At 41.2% G+C, this 16,689-nt stretch overlaps 1 protein-coding gene across 8 annotated transcripts in view; it reads left to right on the top strand.

Moving 5' to 3' along the window:
* ank1b (ankyrin 1, erythrocytic b) overlaps positions 1-16,689 on the top strand; it is a 93,676-nt gene that overhangs the window by 64,184 nt on the left and 12,803 nt on the right. For all 8 annotated transcript variants that reach the window (XM_037752637.1, XM_037752630.1, XM_037752629.1 and 5 more), the window contains 12 exons: positions 1,246-1,369; positions 2,055-2,118; positions 2,477-2,589; positions 3,980-4,204; positions 5,157-5,311; positions 5,524-5,735; positions 8,323-8,527; positions 8,661-8,757; positions 8,846-9,074; positions 10,229-10,357; positions 12,993-13,112; positions 14,955-15,039. In XM_037752637.1, coding sequence (XP_037608565.1) covers positions 1,246-1,369; positions 2,055-2,118; positions 2,477-2,589; positions 3,980-4,204; positions 5,157-5,311; positions 5,524-5,735; positions 8,323-8,527; positions 8,661-8,757; positions 8,846-9,074; positions 10,229-10,357; positions 12,993-13,112; positions 14,955-15,039 — 1,758 coding nt within the window. The remainder of the gene's footprint in view (positions 1-1,245; positions 1,370-2,054; positions 2,119-2,476; positions 2,590-3,979; positions 4,205-5,156; positions 5,312-5,523; positions 5,736-8,322; positions 8,528-8,660; positions 8,758-8,845; positions 9,075-10,228; positions 10,358-12,992; positions 13,113-14,954; positions 15,040-16,689) is intronic.

Raw genomic sequence — 16,689 nt, 5'->3', positions numbered from 1 at the left:
ATAGTAATCAAGTAGTCTGCTTACAATGTTCATTTCGGGTCTTTTCATACATGACAACATATGGAAAATCATTTGAAAACGTTAGACTAACAATTTGATTTTTGTTTTGTTTTTTACTTTACTCCCATGATACTTTGCCTCGCGGGCCGTCTTTCGGGCTTTCTGGCTGGATACCTGTGCTGCTTGCACATTGATATGATAACTGGAAAAAGAACGTGATTTTCTCTGAATAAAAAATAAATGTGCATGGGGAAAGCACCTGCGGTTGAAGCCGCCCTTGTCAAGTCGATTGATAATGCCTCGTCACGTAACACCTCCAAAGTAAAGTGCGAGTGATGCCACACTTCCGACATCGCTCCTCTTGCATTTTTGTCTTCGGAAAAGCGAAAAAATATACAACACTCCCCTTTAAACTTTGAGCATATCTGCTGTCGGACTTGCAGGTTCCATACACACCGCTGAAAGCTTGACGCGCCTCCTGAGCCTAGTTACGGTTGCTAACGTAGGATTGGACAGCGGTCGTTCTAGGGAGGGGCTCAGCGAAGGGTCAAAATGTCTGTGATCAACTCTGTTTTGTGAAGTGCTTTATCGTTTACTATTGTTGTTCTGATCATTATTTCAATACCATTCCTCCTTAATAATTGAGCTATTTTCTCCCACACAGAAACAACCATCACCACATGTGATTTCATCTTTAATGGGCATGCTCACTAAAAAAAGCTGTCACCAGGTGCCTTGCAGTTTGCCGTCCATGCAGTGTCTTAAACTGTGTTAATATTCACTGTCTTATCAATCCTCTTCTTTCACTCCTTTGGTTTCCATCGGCTCTGGTTGTTGTTGGTTTGACCTCCATTGCTTTGACTAAAATATTTGAGGTTGCTTTATGGCCATTTTTTCTGTGGTTCTCATGAAGGTGGAGGGATGGGAAGGAGAGTGGTGTTAACGATTACTACTTTTGTCCATTGAGAATTGAATTAATTAATTATTATTATTATTATTAAAACTAAAAACAATTGTAAAAATGGGGAATTCCATTGGCATATTTTTTACTTGATTTAAGAAACTTACATTTTACGACTTTATGAGTGGAAGAAGTTGAGATCAGCATCATTTTTTGCCCTGTATTCCCCCCGGTCTCGTCCTTTTCTCTCTTAAGTCTTTATGTGTAACCTGTTCTTTGCCAGTTTCTGTTATTCCCTCTTTGCTCCTTTTCCCCACTTTCTTACTTCTTTATTTTGCCCACAGGAGACGAGCTGCTCGGGATGGACGGAGCACGTTATTTGAAGCTTGATGACTTCAAGGACCAGGACGATGACTTCCTCTCCCCGAAGAAAACCCTCAGAGACTTTGAGGGTGGCTTGGGTACCACGTAAGTCACTGTGTACTCACGTCTCTGCATTTGTGCTGTCTGGTAAATGGGGGATCTGCAGGTGACAGTTGAAACCATAGGCGTACTCTGCTCTCAACTCCAGCCCTGTTTGCTCTCCTCTATCTTTATCTGCTCTATCTTTATCCTCTCTATTTAAAAATGGTGTCAGTTTTTCATCAGCATGTAGTCACAACATTTTCCTTTTTACCAACATATGAGAAAAATCAACACTTGAATATACAAACCAGCGTGATAAGAACTTCCTAAAATGACAGAAACCATGTTTGGGAAAAACTCAATTTGACGTGTACTTTGATTTTTTTAGTTTTGCCCATGTCCCATCCACTAACATGGAGGGAGGCGGGATTTATGACCTACACTGCAGCCAGCCACCAGGGGGCGATCGAGATGTTTTGGCTTCCCTTTTGGGGAGCTGTCATGTCGTCCATCTTTATATACAGTCTATGGTTGAAACTGAGTTTTTTACTGGTATTTTCAAGAAAATACCTAACATACCGGTAACAGAAGTCATAAAATAGGATTGAGCAAGTTATTGAATGGCTGGCATGGATCACTTACAGTATCTCTGTCCTAAATTATGACGCGGATGAGATAAAATTATTTGTTTGTTGCAGAATAATAGTCAGTTTCTTGTCTTACATTATTCTCACTTCCTCTCCTACAGGCCATATTCTCCTGCTATTCCCAGGATCCCTTGTGTGTCCCCAGAGACTGTACTGCTGGATCAGGTAGGCTTAGCTTGTGACGTTTAGAGGGAGCATTACACTTTGTAAACATTTGTTTCTTTATCCAATTGAAGACAGATTATTAATTCATCGAATAGTGGTTATTTATATCTCTTCTTTTGGCTTCTGATATTCTCCGTCTCTTCTATTAGACTCTCTGCTCTTTTTTCTGGTTTCCTCTGCCTGTTTCTGTCTATCATTGTCTCATTTGTTCACTCTCTCATTGTGCCGTGTCACCTCCTCTCTTTCCTTTTCTCTCTCTATCTTTTCTCTGTCTTAATCGTTTCAGTCATGGTTATTTAACTGCCTCTCAATTTTTCACTGCCTGTCTTTTTTTTTGTTCTCCCCCTTCTGACCTCAGCACACCCCCATCCCACTGCCAAAGGAGTATGATGACGACTCTCTCATCCCGAGCAGTCCGGCTACGGAGACTTCAGACAACGTCAGCCCCGTGGCCAGCCCTATTCACACTGGGTCAGACAATAAAACATTTTGCTGCATGCTCGTCATAAAGAAGGGTTTTTGGCAGACTCAATGAGATTAATAGTATTGCAAATGATTTTTTTAAAAGTACAGAATGCATGCAAGGGCAGTGAAGATGGAATAAAGGGGAAAATATGTAAAACGCAGTCAAAGAATACTCTGAATTTAGACTTACATGTTTAGGATGTTAGAGACAGGGGTCTCATTTGGGCATTTAGACAACCTTTAAAAGTTTTTATTAAATATGAATTGCCATGTTAGCAGTGACAAAACACAGATTTCTAAAGGCATATTCAGTAACTCCACACCTACTAACTGCTGCCGAATCATCCGTCATCTTATATGATCACTGATCATCGCTGATGTCGTGACATCCCTGACATCAAAACATCAATGAATGCCAAGGCTGAACCACAGATTCTCCACCCACCACACCACTCCCTACAGTGCCGGCAAATGACAAAAATTAATAATATATGTAGCGCTGTTTTCTATTAAATTGAACCCAGGATTTATACCTTAAATGGGATGATACATAAATGATACATGTTGGTCACTTGAGGATTTTAACTCTCCGTCCGTGTTTGTGACGCGTTTTCCGTAGTTATGTCACGTTGTTTCCATATGTATTTTACTTAGTTTACGTACTTATTTTAAGGCCAACCATGATGTTTTTTTCCTAAACCTAAGTGAGTGGTTTTGTTGCCCGCTGCTGGTACTGCACCTTCATACACGCATGTAATATTCACAACCTTGGTGAGGCAAAATGTGACACTGACACGCTATCCTCTGGTGGACAGACGGGTCTATTACACGCTTTGGTGTGATAGCGGTGTTGTAATTTATACACAGCATGATGAGTCAGCATTTAAAAAAGCTGAATATGTGCAGGCGTTGCACATCAAGATGAACTCATGAGAGAAAAGTCACCCTGCCACACATGCACAGACACACACACACACACACACACCTGTATGAAGTTGCCTGTCTAATGCAAGATCAAACACCACGGGGCTCTTTTTAAAGTCTCTTTATGTCATTCTTGCTGCACTTAGTGGCCACTCCAGATGGCCTGTCCTCCGCTGCCATATTGAGATAATCAAATGAAAAGGGCACCCACATAATGAATCGGTGTCTGTGCTGTATGAATCACTCTGAAACAGACAGAGACCAGATCAATTCCAAACACTGCTGAATAAACCACAAATGATCCCTCTGTCTCATTCAGTGGAAGAATTCCCCTCAGGAAAGCCCAGTATTGACATACATTTTATATTCCAACCCTGTGTATATATATATTCCAACCCAATATTAAATGCATCTTAATAACATTAAAGTGATCATCTGAACTTTTTTATTTAATCATCTGTTTGACTCTCAGCTTCCTGGTGAGTTTTATGGTGGATGCTCGAGGAGGCTCCATGCGGGGCAGCCGACACCACGGCCTAAGAGTCATCATTCCTCCTCGAACCTGCACCGCACCGACACGCATTACCTGCCGCCTGGTCAAACCTCAGAAACTGACCACGCCTCCTCCGCTGGTGGAGGGGGAGGGGCTCGCTAGCCGTATCATCTCCCTAGGGCCATCCAGTATGCAGTTCCTTGGGTGAGTCAACTTTGGTTTATTTACTGCATTTGAACAGCTTTATGACCTTCATGTAAAAAAATACTTTGTCAAGCACAATTTGGTGTTTTTTGTGTGTCAGCCCATTTGTGCATTTATGTTTTCAGCATTGGGCAGTCACTGCAAATCATATTTATGTTTTGGTGGGTAATATAGGAATCAGAATGTTTGTACTCGTGTGAAATGAAAGAAATAAAACAGAAAATAAATTAAATGTTTGCATTAGAGCTCCAACAACTAATCGATTCAACTATTTAATTAATCGTTGACTATTTTGATGGTCGATTAATCGGTTTGAGTAACTTTTTTTAAGAAAAAAAAAGTCTAAATTCTCTGATTCCAGCTTCTAAAATGAGAATAGTTACTGGTTTCTTTACTCCTCTATGACAATAAACTGAATTTTTGAGTTGTGGACAAAACAAGACTTTTTAGGACGTCATCTTGGGCTTTGAGAAACACTGATTGACAATCATCATTTTCTGGACCAAACAACTGATCGCTTAATCAAGAAAATAATCAACAGATTCATCAACAGTGAAAATAATTGTTAGTTAAAGCCCCTAATTCTTTCAATTTTCATTAAATTGTAAGAGTTATAAAATTGTTCTAAAGATAATTAGCATACCAATTCTCAACTCAAACAGAAACTGGAAGAATGACAATAATGTGCTCCATTTTGCTGATGATTATGATGCCATCTAGTGGAGATTAATAAGTCTATATATCTCAGGGCAATACTGTAAATCATGGTATACCAGCAACAGTATTGGAACAAAACATAATTGGATATTTTTTTCTTTTTTTTTTAATGAGATCACAAAATCTATTTGCTCTATATCACAAACCCCATTTTGTAATTTATTTATTTTTCAAAAGGATTCATGATGCTCCTTGTGCCTGAATAGAAGACACCTGATTTGTCTTTCTTTCACAGGCCAGTAATTGTAGAAATCCCCCACTTTGCCTCACTGGGCCGAGGGGACAGAGAGCTCGTGGTCCTCCGCAGCGAAAATGGCTCAGTCTGGAAGGAACATCGCAATCGCTATGGTGACGAAGTGCTGGAAACTATTCTGAATGGCATGGATGAAGGTCAGTGTGATGGTTCGTGAGACGTTGCACAGTTGCAGATGAGTCAGTCTTAATCTTGACGTATGACCCTGGATTTGCAGAACAAGGGCACAGGGAAGGGCATTTTTTCTCACCTTCACACGTGTAACTTGCATTCTAATATTTACCAACCTCTCTTTATTGTTCCCTCTGTGTCTCTTTTTCTATTCATCTTCACTCCTCCCTGTGTGTAGACTTGGAGAGTCAAGACGAGCTGGAGAAGAAGAGAATCCGTCGGATCATCTCCACCGACTTCCCCCTCTACTTCGCCGTGGTCTCCCGCATTCAGCAGGAGAGCGATCTGATTGGCCCAGAGGGCGGCCGGTTGACCAGTAAGCTGGTGCCCCACGTCGAGGCCATCTTCCCCGAGACGGCCGTCACCAAGAGAGTGAGACTGGGGCTGCAGGTAAGAATGGGGGAGATAAAATACAGTAGACGGAGAGCGTTATGTGTGAGCAGGAATGATGAAGAGGAGAGGGAATTGCAGACATGACATCACAGACCCTACACACCTTTCATAATTTGTTATTCTGCTTGTACAACAGAGTCAATCTGGTTCTTTTCAGAAATTACCGAGGACAGATGTTTGAATTATAAAAACAGCTGACTCTCAGTCTGTGAATCGCTGGTTTGTGCCAGCCGTATTTCAATTTGTGATGCATTGAGTCTCTTGGAGTTGCGATTTCACAGATTTCATATCCTGAAGTTGATGTTCTGTCTGTTTGACAAACGACAAGCCTGAATTTGTGAGAGTCGTGCTATCAGTCATTGAGGGTGAATGCGTACGCTGTACTGCTGACTGCAGACAGATGCTTTATTCTCTTATGAATCTCTATGTTTGAAGGAAGTTTATGAATTGTCGTATGAGTTGTTGCATCTATGACAAGCAGCGGATCCATTTTTGATTCCATATTTGCATTTTTTGCAGGTTTTTTTCCCCCATTTACTGCAAATCGTTTACATGTTAAAGTTTTTGAAATGTAATTTTCCTACCTTACATTTCTTATAGTAATCGTTTTCTGTTTATTAAATCACAGTATACATTTGCTTTAGTTAATTCTTCACAGTGAATACCACATCATCTTTTGCTGATACTGAACCAAAAAACCAACAACCATCCCGAGATATGAAGAAAACGATATGCCTTAGAATCTGCTCAGCAGTAATGTAAAATATGCATGGTTGCAGTAAATGGATAAAATATTAAATAACACTGGTATGGTCCTTTTCTATGAGAAACATTAACCTGTTAGATACAGTTTATTTCATAGGTTTAAAGCCCCTTTAATAATGTATCTGTAACATTAAATATTCATGACTACATCAGCATCAATCAAAGTTTATGCCTTGAAAAAAATTCAGGTAGGTATTTATTATTTAGAGTTTAACACTGACAAGCTCTTTTTTACTGACAGTGCTGGCAATATAAACAAACAGCGGCTCAACGGTTTTGATACAAAGGTTGCTAAATGTTGCAGAAATTTCTCTTGAAATAGCCAAAACTGTTCTAGATCAGTAGTTCCCAACCTATTTTCCTTTTTTTTTGTAATGACTTAAATGTTAGAGCCGAAATTTATTTTTTCGTTATTGTGGTTAAATAAATGTAATTCATGGTGCCGTTGGATTGTTGCTAATACAGGTGCGTGCCTCCCTTTGTGTGCAGCGAGTGGGAGTGCAAATCGATTTTTTAAGGTTAATTTTGACAGGCTAAACGCCAACAAATATGGATTGAAGCAGAATATTTCATTAGATTAAAACATGTTGTGAATTTTAGAAATTATTACATTTTCATCTCTACATTTTTTTTTCAATAAATTTGGACTTTTGTACTTTACAAAGCTCCGGAGTTATTGGACATGTTTGGATCACTCGAGTCGGAAACAATCCTACGCAGCCACCACTGGAATCTAATTCTACGAATGGTATGCTAAATATACAAATACAAATAGTATACCAAAGTAATACTAATAATATTAGTGTAGCCTGATCGTTATCTGCAACTGTGCACAAATACCGGGTTCAAACATGTGCAAATCAAATTTTGACAGTCTCAGAGCAGACAAATTCTGGCGCACCTCCTGTGATCTTTGACCCAGACCCTCAGGTTGGGAACCACTGTTTTAGATAACACTGACTGAGAAACAGTGATTGAGAAAAAAAGGTTTTCAGTGCCTTCAAAATACAAAATAACAAAGTTTTACAATTCAATACATCACCATGCATATAGGTGCCAAGAACTAGACCTGTGGAGTGTCTCAGCCTGTCATGCCATACTGCACCATTTCTAAATTAGCATTTACAACACGTGGTGTCCGTCCTGCCAAACAGGAGCTTTTGGCAAACGTGTGGCCGACTGTCACTCATCCAGACCTCCACAGACACACATATGGGAACTTGGCGAACACTCATGCTGACTGTCTCTTTTCACCCCGGAACCTCCGCTTGGTTTTGTTTCTCATGACAGAGAGATTATGACGGATTATGGGTTCTACATTTCCGTTTTTTTTTGGTCACTTCAGCATACATTGTTTACATTGTCTGTCAGATTTTGTCACAGCACTGATGTTATTTAAGGAAACTGCATGGGACTGAGTTTTGCTTTGCCTTATGCTGCTCTGTTTATGTTTTCCTTTTATCCAGCCATTCATCACTCTTCAGTTGCCTGATTTAAGTTGTGAGCCACACTGACCGAGCTGATGCACTGATCTGAGTTGGGTCAGGTGTGAAATATGAATTGGTTGCATGTGTGAGTATGGCTGTGAGTTTGATGTTTCAGTCTATTGCACAGATTTTCTTTTTGTACCCCTTATTTCTATTCCCTGCCTATTTACTATCCATTTGGATCTTTTATATTGTGTTTGTGCTTGAGCTTATCTTTCATATATTTTATGCACCCCAGCCTTCTTGCACTCCATATCCTTTAAACTGTCTTTTTTTTTTTTAGCATCCTCCTTTTTAATAAGCTTTCCCCTGCACCACCGCTCCCACCTCAGGCGCAGCCAATCCCTGATGAACTGCTGACTCGGCAGCTTGGTAACCAGGCGACCTTCAGCCCAGTGGTTACCATCGAGCCCCGCCGACGCAAATTCCACCGGCCAATCGGGTTGCGCATCCCTCTGCCACCGTCCTGGCGGGAGAGTCCTCGGGATGCTGGGGAGGGTGACACCACCAGCTTGCGCCTCCTCTGCAGTGTCATTGGTAGGATCCAATGACTTTCTGTATTGGTTTTGATGTACTTAAAGCATAAAATGTGCTGCAAGAGCATTTATGTTGGCATCTGTTACCGTGGTTATCATGGCATGAATGACACAGTGTGCTTGGTGTGTCTCAGGTGGCACAGCGCCAGCTCAGTGGGAGGACATCACTGGAACCACCAAGCTAATGTATGCCCATAGCTGTGCCAACTTTACTACCAATGTATCTGCAAGGTGAGCACCTCAGCAGTAATCAAGGCGAGCTTTCTTTCCCTGCTCTCTTTCGCACACTTCTTATTCGTCTTCTCCTACCTTTATCCAGATTCTGGCTGGCAGACTGCCCACGCACGGCAGAGGCAGTGACCTTTGCCAATTTGCTGTACCGGGAGCTGATGTCCGTCCCGTACATGGCCAAGTTTGTTATTTTCGCTAAGATGAACGAAGCGCGGGAGGGACGCTTGCGTTGTTACTGCATGACAGATGACAAGATGGACAAAACGCTGGAGCTGCACGAAAACTTCACCGAAGTTGCCCGAAGTCGAGACATCGAGGTCAGCAGCACAGTGCGAAACGGAAAATGTTGCCAAGATCACAAAACGGGAAAGGTGTTGCGGAAAGCAGTAGGAGTTATCCTAGACAGTGCATATATAACATGTGACATATATTTTTTATCTACTCACTTTGATTGGCTATTGTTTCTAAAGAATAATTTATATAATATAAATTTAATTGTGGCTACTCAAAAGTAATACTTAGGTTAGAAGATGCAAGAAAAGAATCTTCTTTTTTTTCATTTTCAAGACGAAAAGAAAGACGCCTAACACCATTTGCTCCATTTATACCCACTGCAGCTTTAAACGATAATCATTTAATCTGTGAATCGTCAAAAAGTTGTGAAAAAATGGCCATTACAACTTCACCAAACATGACGTTTTCAAATGTCTTGCTTTGTTCTACCAGAAGTCCAAATACCCAAAAATATTTAGTATAAAACAGGGGGGCCCAAACATTTTCCCTTGGAGGGCCAAAACTGTAACTTAATGGTGGGCCATGGACCAAAAGTACATAGCTAATGTATTGTATTGTTAAGATTCAAAATGGTACTAGGATCCCAAGTTCTCCTAATTTAATATTGTTTTAGCTTTTACATACTGTAGTTAACCCTTAAAACCCACCTGCTGAACACAATTGGGCTCATTTCCAGTCATACCCAGTTTTCCCTCGCCACTTTGGAGCATTATTTAGCATCCTTCCCGACAAGCTAACATGGCATAGTGCAATGGATTCCTTAGGTTTTGTAGTTTCATATGATACCAGTGCATTCGCCTAACTCTAAGACTGAGCCTGCTACAGCCTCCAAAAGACAGTAAAGTTGGTCGGGATCGCCGCTAATCCCGTGGGCCTTTTAATTATAAAAACAAAATCCGCTAACATCTGGCGGGCCAAATTGAACCTGATGGTGGGCCAATTTTAGCCCGCGGGCCCCACTTTGGGCAGCCGTGGTTTAGAATGAGATATGATGAAGAAAAGTCTCTCATTTGAGAGGCTGGAATCAGAGAATATTATAATTGTTGGGCTATTTCTGCTTGATTGATTATCAAAATAGTTGACGATTATTTTTCCTGCCTATCGACTAATCGTTTTCTCGCCTAATCGTCTCGGCTCTAATCTTGTCACCCTTAACATTTTGTGAAACTTTCCCCAGCTGATGGAGGGCATGCCGCTGCACCTGGAGTGCTCTGGGAACCTGGTGCCGATCAGGAAGGCCACCCAGCAGCCTCGCAGCTTCAGCTTCCAGGCCTTCCGAGATAACCGGCTGCCCGTCTCTGTCAAGGTCTGTCTCTATCTGACTGTTCACATGCCTGCTTTTTCTGTCACTCGCTACGTATTCATACTGTACAGTACTGTGGTTTTGATGTTCAGCTGTTGGATTCAGTGTGCCAAGGATCCTCTCGCCGTGTTAGTCAGTTTTCCTCCTGAGCCCCCACCTGCTGATCACCCAAACAACCTGTTCGTACGGTGGTTTTTTATGTGTGCTTTTCACTGTCGTTTCTATCAGTTTGTCTCACCATTAACATGTACAGTACAGCGCTGTGCACTCTCTGCAGTTAATCAGCAACACCACGCAGTGAAAGTAAAAAAAAAAATTGACAGAATAACATCCTAACAATCCTAAGGTTAAGAAAACATGTGAATTTCACCATATATCCATACAGCATGAAGGTATTTCATTACAAATTGTTATTATTGATGATTTTTAACATATTGATGAACACATTTCTTGATCTGTGTATGTTTGTCAGTCAGTTCATTCTTCTTCGTGGGTGTCAAATCGTGTTTGTCAAATCATTCTTCCTAAACAAATGACAAGTTAAAGGTGCTATTGATATCATTTAGCCATTAGATGTCTCCTTCCCCAGTTCCATTGCATTCACTTCACAACAAGTCGTTGCCAGGCTCTTACTGTCAATCTCAGCCATTTATCCCGTTTGTTCCACACTAACTGACGACACAGAGACACCACGTGATACCAACGTGGTTTTACTATTGGCTCACAAGCCTTGTTGGACCTGCCAACATTTATAAAATGATTAATTCACAATCATAATCTCTTTTTTTTTTCAGGAAAAGCCATACTTTTTATTCGTCACCTTTGTAAAGGCTCTGTGGATGTATTATTGTTATTATTTTTAAATATTTGTCCATATAATTATGTTATCAATAAGACCTTTAAAGGGACTGTTTGTAAGAATCAGAAATGCTTGTTAACAGCGACACCTGTGGCCGTTAAGTCAACGAAAGTCAGCGTCCTGTTGCTCGGGCTCGCGCTTGTGCTCGCTCTACATAGACATGAACGAGCATCGCTCACAACAGTGAGGCGACACACGTCAGCTAAAACCACAATATCACTCTATATTTCAGCTGCTTGGCAGTAATGTTAGCTGACCAGACGAAGGTCTTTCCATGAATCAATGCTGATCTTAGTGTTGGCTTTTCCTGCTTCAGCCTCCCGACCGCGGCCGGAGGAAACAGGGGAGACACCGGCACCCGGTCAGAGACGATAACGTTTCTTGCTGCGGAGCACCGTCACTTCACAAGACACGGAAAACCTCTGTTGGTCTGGAGGAGCTGCAGCATTTATTTCTGCACAAACGTCCACTGTACATTCACTAGATATTCTCAGAGCTAAACTAACTCTTCTGCAGTGTGGAGTTTGTGCGCATCCACGTGAGGTGGAGCAAGCTGAGCGAGAACGAGCGTGGTGTGTGAGTTAAGGCAAGCAGGTAGGCAGAGGAGCAGAGTACAGCAGAGACTCCGGCCCTCCGACCGCGGCCAACACTGTTTTGCAAGACGGGCTTCATTAGATATAACTTTGCGGTTTTGGTGCTTCCGTGTAGTTTGTGTCGGAGTCTTGTCTGAACGGCGTAGCCACACACGAACGCGCGCATGGGACAGCGACCCGGATTGATTTACACGTGTAAGAAGTTTCAAACAGTCCCTTTAAACAAATGCATCCCTGATTTTTTTTGTGTGTTTTTTTTTTTATTTTAATTGAATGTGTAATACAATAATAAACACCTCCCTAATATATAATGATACACTGTTTTTTAAGTGTGTCCCTTTGGTTGCAGATGCATCACTGTACATGTAGTCCTTCTTTCTGATCGTAATTGTCACTTCTTCACCCTCTGCATTTTATTGATGCTCTTTAAACCCCTTCTCTTGCACAGATAACTTGTCTGTTTCATACTGTGCATGTTTTTCATGTCTTTTCATTGGTTTGTTAATTTGATTTGATAAATAATCCATCTATTTGTCTATCAGTGTGTTTCTGTCCGTCAGAGTGACACACACTACTGCTCAGTATCAGCTAGATGACTACTTTGATAAATATCGTTTCATTAATGGTGTAGCCAAGCGACAAACAACTTACCTGTCTTACCTGTCGACTCTCTTGGGTAATTGTTTGCATGTCCTGTGTGACTCCCTCACTTTCTTTGCCTGCCTTCCTATCTTTGCGGCCTTGCCTGTCTGTACGTGTCTGTCTCACTGTCTCTCTTTCTCTCTCTCACGGTCACTCTGTAACTGTCTGGTCTGACAGACGTCCAGGTAAAATGTGCAGGTAAATCTCTCCCTCTCGCCTGCCTGTGGACTGCTTCCATCCCTGTTTCCCCCTGCTTCTCGTCCCATGTAACTGCGCCACATGTTCGAGACATTGTGGAGGGCTCTAATACCCGTTTTGATCTGTTTTTCCATCTTCCTCCTCCTCCTCCTCCTCTGTCTTGTTCTTTTTCATTCTCTTCTTTTCTCAACCCTGTCTCTTTCTTTCACTCCCTTCTTTGCTCCATCTCTCTTCGCTTAAAATCTTTGTTCGCCCTTCTCTCTTCCGTTCCTCTCTCTGGTTTTCTCTCTCCATATTCTCCTCTTTCTTTCTCTTCTCCTCTCTGTCCATCACTTCTCTATGTTAGGTCAGAGATAGTAACAAGGATGCCGCTGGGTTTTTATCCTTTCTGCGGAAGTGCACCAAGTACGAGGACGTGCAGCATGTACTGTGTAACCTAAACATAGCCATGCCACCTTGTGTCAAGGTAAGAACTTAAGCAACTCCGCGCAAGCACACATACACAAACTTTTGCTCTTGAATTTCCTTAGATGTCCATCTGCTTGATGAGACAGAGGTCGTTTCGTGGCATTCTCCAATTAAGAAATCAGTTATTCTGAAGGTTTTCTTTAAGGTATAGCACAATATCTACATTAGCTATTATGTCTTACTTACCAAGTGTGAGGTGGGATTTTGTCAGCCGTTACTTGCCACACCTGATTGGCTAGAGAACAGTAAGACTATACTTATTACTACTGGATGAACTATTGGCTTGTCCAATATTTGTCATTGGTTGAAACTGTGTATAATGTGTATCTTTGATTTTAAATAAACTGAAAGCAATTTTGCAAAATGAATGCCAGTACTGCATATATATACACTACATTTGCACTTTAACAAAAAAAAAAATGTGATATTGGAAGTCAATTTCAGTCATTCAACATACTGTATACCGGTGTGTGCGCTATTCAAATTCTGCTTGGAGAATAGTAAAACAGTATGCAGCACTTCTTTACCCATTTAACATCTCCCCCCGTTATTGGGGTGGTTCACCTAAATCAGTGGTTCTCAAGGTGTGTGTCGCGAGAGGTGTGAAAGGTGAGGCGCGTGTGTAACCGGGTAGAAAATGTGATGATAACGTCGGAATCTTTTTCACGACTATAGCAATGGTGTTCATTCAGACAGGTAGTCTGTAGGTTTACAGAACAGGCAGATATTTGACAGGGGCAAAAAGAAAAACAGATGATGCTTCGTAGACGAACAAAACAACGTGCTCAGTTGACAGTAATCGAAAGAAATATATTACCAAGTAGGGCTGCATTGAGTAGCTCAGAGCATCGAAGTTTCATAATGCTGACATTCAAATTATTATTATTAAAAACGTACAGAAACATTACCTTCCACCTTCTCTCTCAAACACACACACATGGCGAGCAACGTAGCGCTTAGTCCGTCTCTGTAATATAGCCTCAGCCCAAAAGTCAAAAGTTTTTGAAAAAAGATGGATGTAATAATATCCAAAATTCCCATCATGTTTTTTATCTGACGAAATATCCTGCTTCAATCCATATTTGTTGCCGTTTAGCCTTTCAAAAGCAACATTTACACTGCGGTCAAAAACGGTTCAAGCAGTCTAGCAGCAATCTAACAGCACCATAAATTACATTTATATGACCACAGTAACACAGAATCCTATTTTCCCCCCATTTCTTTAGGGTGATAACGTCGTAAAATATGACGACAGATATTCGAAGCCTTTCTTGCTCTTGGGTTCACAGTGATTGCGGTGGGAGATGCGGAGAGACCAGTGTGTATTTTATGTCTGCAAAACTCTGCTGACAGAATGAAACCCCAACAAAATATTTGGATTACATTTAGAAACATTACCTCCCAGTCACGTCAATAAAAAAAGTGATTTCATAAAATTTAAGTGGATTGTTTGACCCTTTTGATGAATTTGGACATTTAGTTTCCAAGGATTTATTACATCGTTGAGACTGACGCTTTAAAAGTGGGGGGAAATCATATTTCTAAGGTTTCACTTGTATACTCTGCTGTGCATTAAACTTGGATTATTGTTACAACAGGGCAGTCTTTTTGAAAATGACCAAAAAGATGAAAGTCCAATCTATTGATACATATATTACATGTGCATATTCATGCAGCTTTTCATTGTACTAGTAGTTTTCTATTGTTTTTTTTATGGTGCTAATGTCCTGCGGGCCAAACAGAGGGCGTTAAAAAGGTTAAAAAGTGCTACATTTATGACACTTAATAATAATTATAAATTGATCATAATGTCCTTTTGCTGTTTTTATTTATATTTTAGGTTGTTGGAAGTGAAGAGCGCAGGCGAACCTTAACCCCCCTCGCCCTGAGGGAACGCTACAGTGCACTGAACGAGCCTGGTCTGGGTGAGTCCTTCACTGCCTGACCTTCAGCCCTCTCCTGATTTATTCACAGTGGAGACGGGCACTGAATGTTGCACCGCCCCTTTACCCACAACCCTTTGCTTCCTACTCTGCCCTCTCTATTTCCCCCCCTATCTGTCTCGCGTGCACGCATGGCACAAAGTATGCCCCAGAGTTCTTTGCAGTGCCGTTAGACGAAACCGTATTGAATGCGCGACCAAAAGATGAACAGCCGTCCCCCAACATGGCCCAAAATGGCACCACGGCACATTAGCCTTTTCTGAGTGTTGAGTGTCCTGGTAGCTATGACAACAGATGAATGACTTCTGTGATTGGTTTGCATGGCGCTAGTGTCTCCACTGCGATTTCCAATGGCATGGCAGCATATACTGCTAGCATTAGCACCGTAGCTTAGCACCGGGAATGGGCAGGACCTCGCAGTGGAGCTAGACAGAGGAGCCCTTATATTGATTGGCCTGTGGTAAATGAACAGAGCCAAGATGGCCGCTCTGGTTTGGTTTAAACGTTGCTGATGGCGGGTGGTTGGGTTGAAGAGGGAAAGGCCTTTTCTGTCTATCACACAGCGCTGCTACATTGCACCTCAGTCCCTACTGTAATGGTTACTGAATGCTACTTTGATTGGTGGGACTATAGCACCTGAATGAACCCCAAATTCTAACCTCCCCCCTGTCCATAATGGTGTTTTAACCCTGGAGATTATTTGGACAAAAAACAATGTTTTGGGTATTTCCTTCAACAGAGCAATGCTTTTGACAAGGTAAGTATTGCTATTAACAATTTTAATAGCAACTCAAAGAAGATTTATTGAAACAAAAAAGGGAAAATAATAAAAAATACTAGCAACTGCGTGAAACTATTTTAATATTTGTCAATAACACACATTTGAATGGTCCAAAGTTGATACTATCTATCCACTGAGTCCCAAATTTGTTGTCACTTGAATATCAGCTGGACCGTCCAAATAAATTGTGAATTAAGGTCTTAACACATCGGCAGCGTTTTTTTTTCGAGCAATTCATTTGCGCGTCAATTTATTTTTTCTAACTGTTGTTCTTATCATGAGTACTTTCACACAGAATGCGAATACTACGCTGCGAAAAAGCGACTTTTTTTTTCAGATCAAGCTCAATTTTCTGAGCTTTCGCCAAGCGAATAAAGGCATCAACCAATCACATTGTGTGGAACGAGTTGCCTGATGCCTAAAGAGAGTGCTGCAGGAATGAGTCCGCAAACCCGGAAATGATTTAGCATTTTAGCATGTCCCGTTCCCTCTTATGGAAATTAGTGGGTTTTTCGAATGGGTTTTTAGCTAGATGTCTGAATTAAGCTCTGTGGTTAACACAAGCTGGAGAGATTTTAACGTTTTGTTCTATGACATAAAATACATCAATAAATACCTCACTCGTGAATTTTTAAGCCTTTGTGTCTTAAAAAAGACGGTTGCTAACAAGTGGCTAAATGAGACTACTAAACATCATCACGTCAACTTGTTCGCCTTTACAGCCTCGTTGTGTATATTCGCGCTCATGCGACCGTTGTGTAGTTCGTTTACAGCCTAACGTTAGCTTTTGACTTCTGGTGATTGCATTCACACTTCAAAAATCATAAAAGTGATGATTCATTTGTGAAGAT

The sequence above is a fragment of the Sebastes umbrosus genome, chromosome 19, assembly GCF_015220745.1.
Source record: "Sebastes umbrosus isolate fSebUmb1 chromosome 19, fSebUmb1.pri, whole genome shotgun sequence".
Classification (NCBI taxonomy): Eukaryota; Metazoa; Chordata; class Actinopteri; order Perciformes; family Sebastidae; genus Sebastes; species Sebastes umbrosus.
Note: the sequence above shows the minus strand (reverse complement) of the source record. Positions and strands in the feature narration are given on the sequence as shown.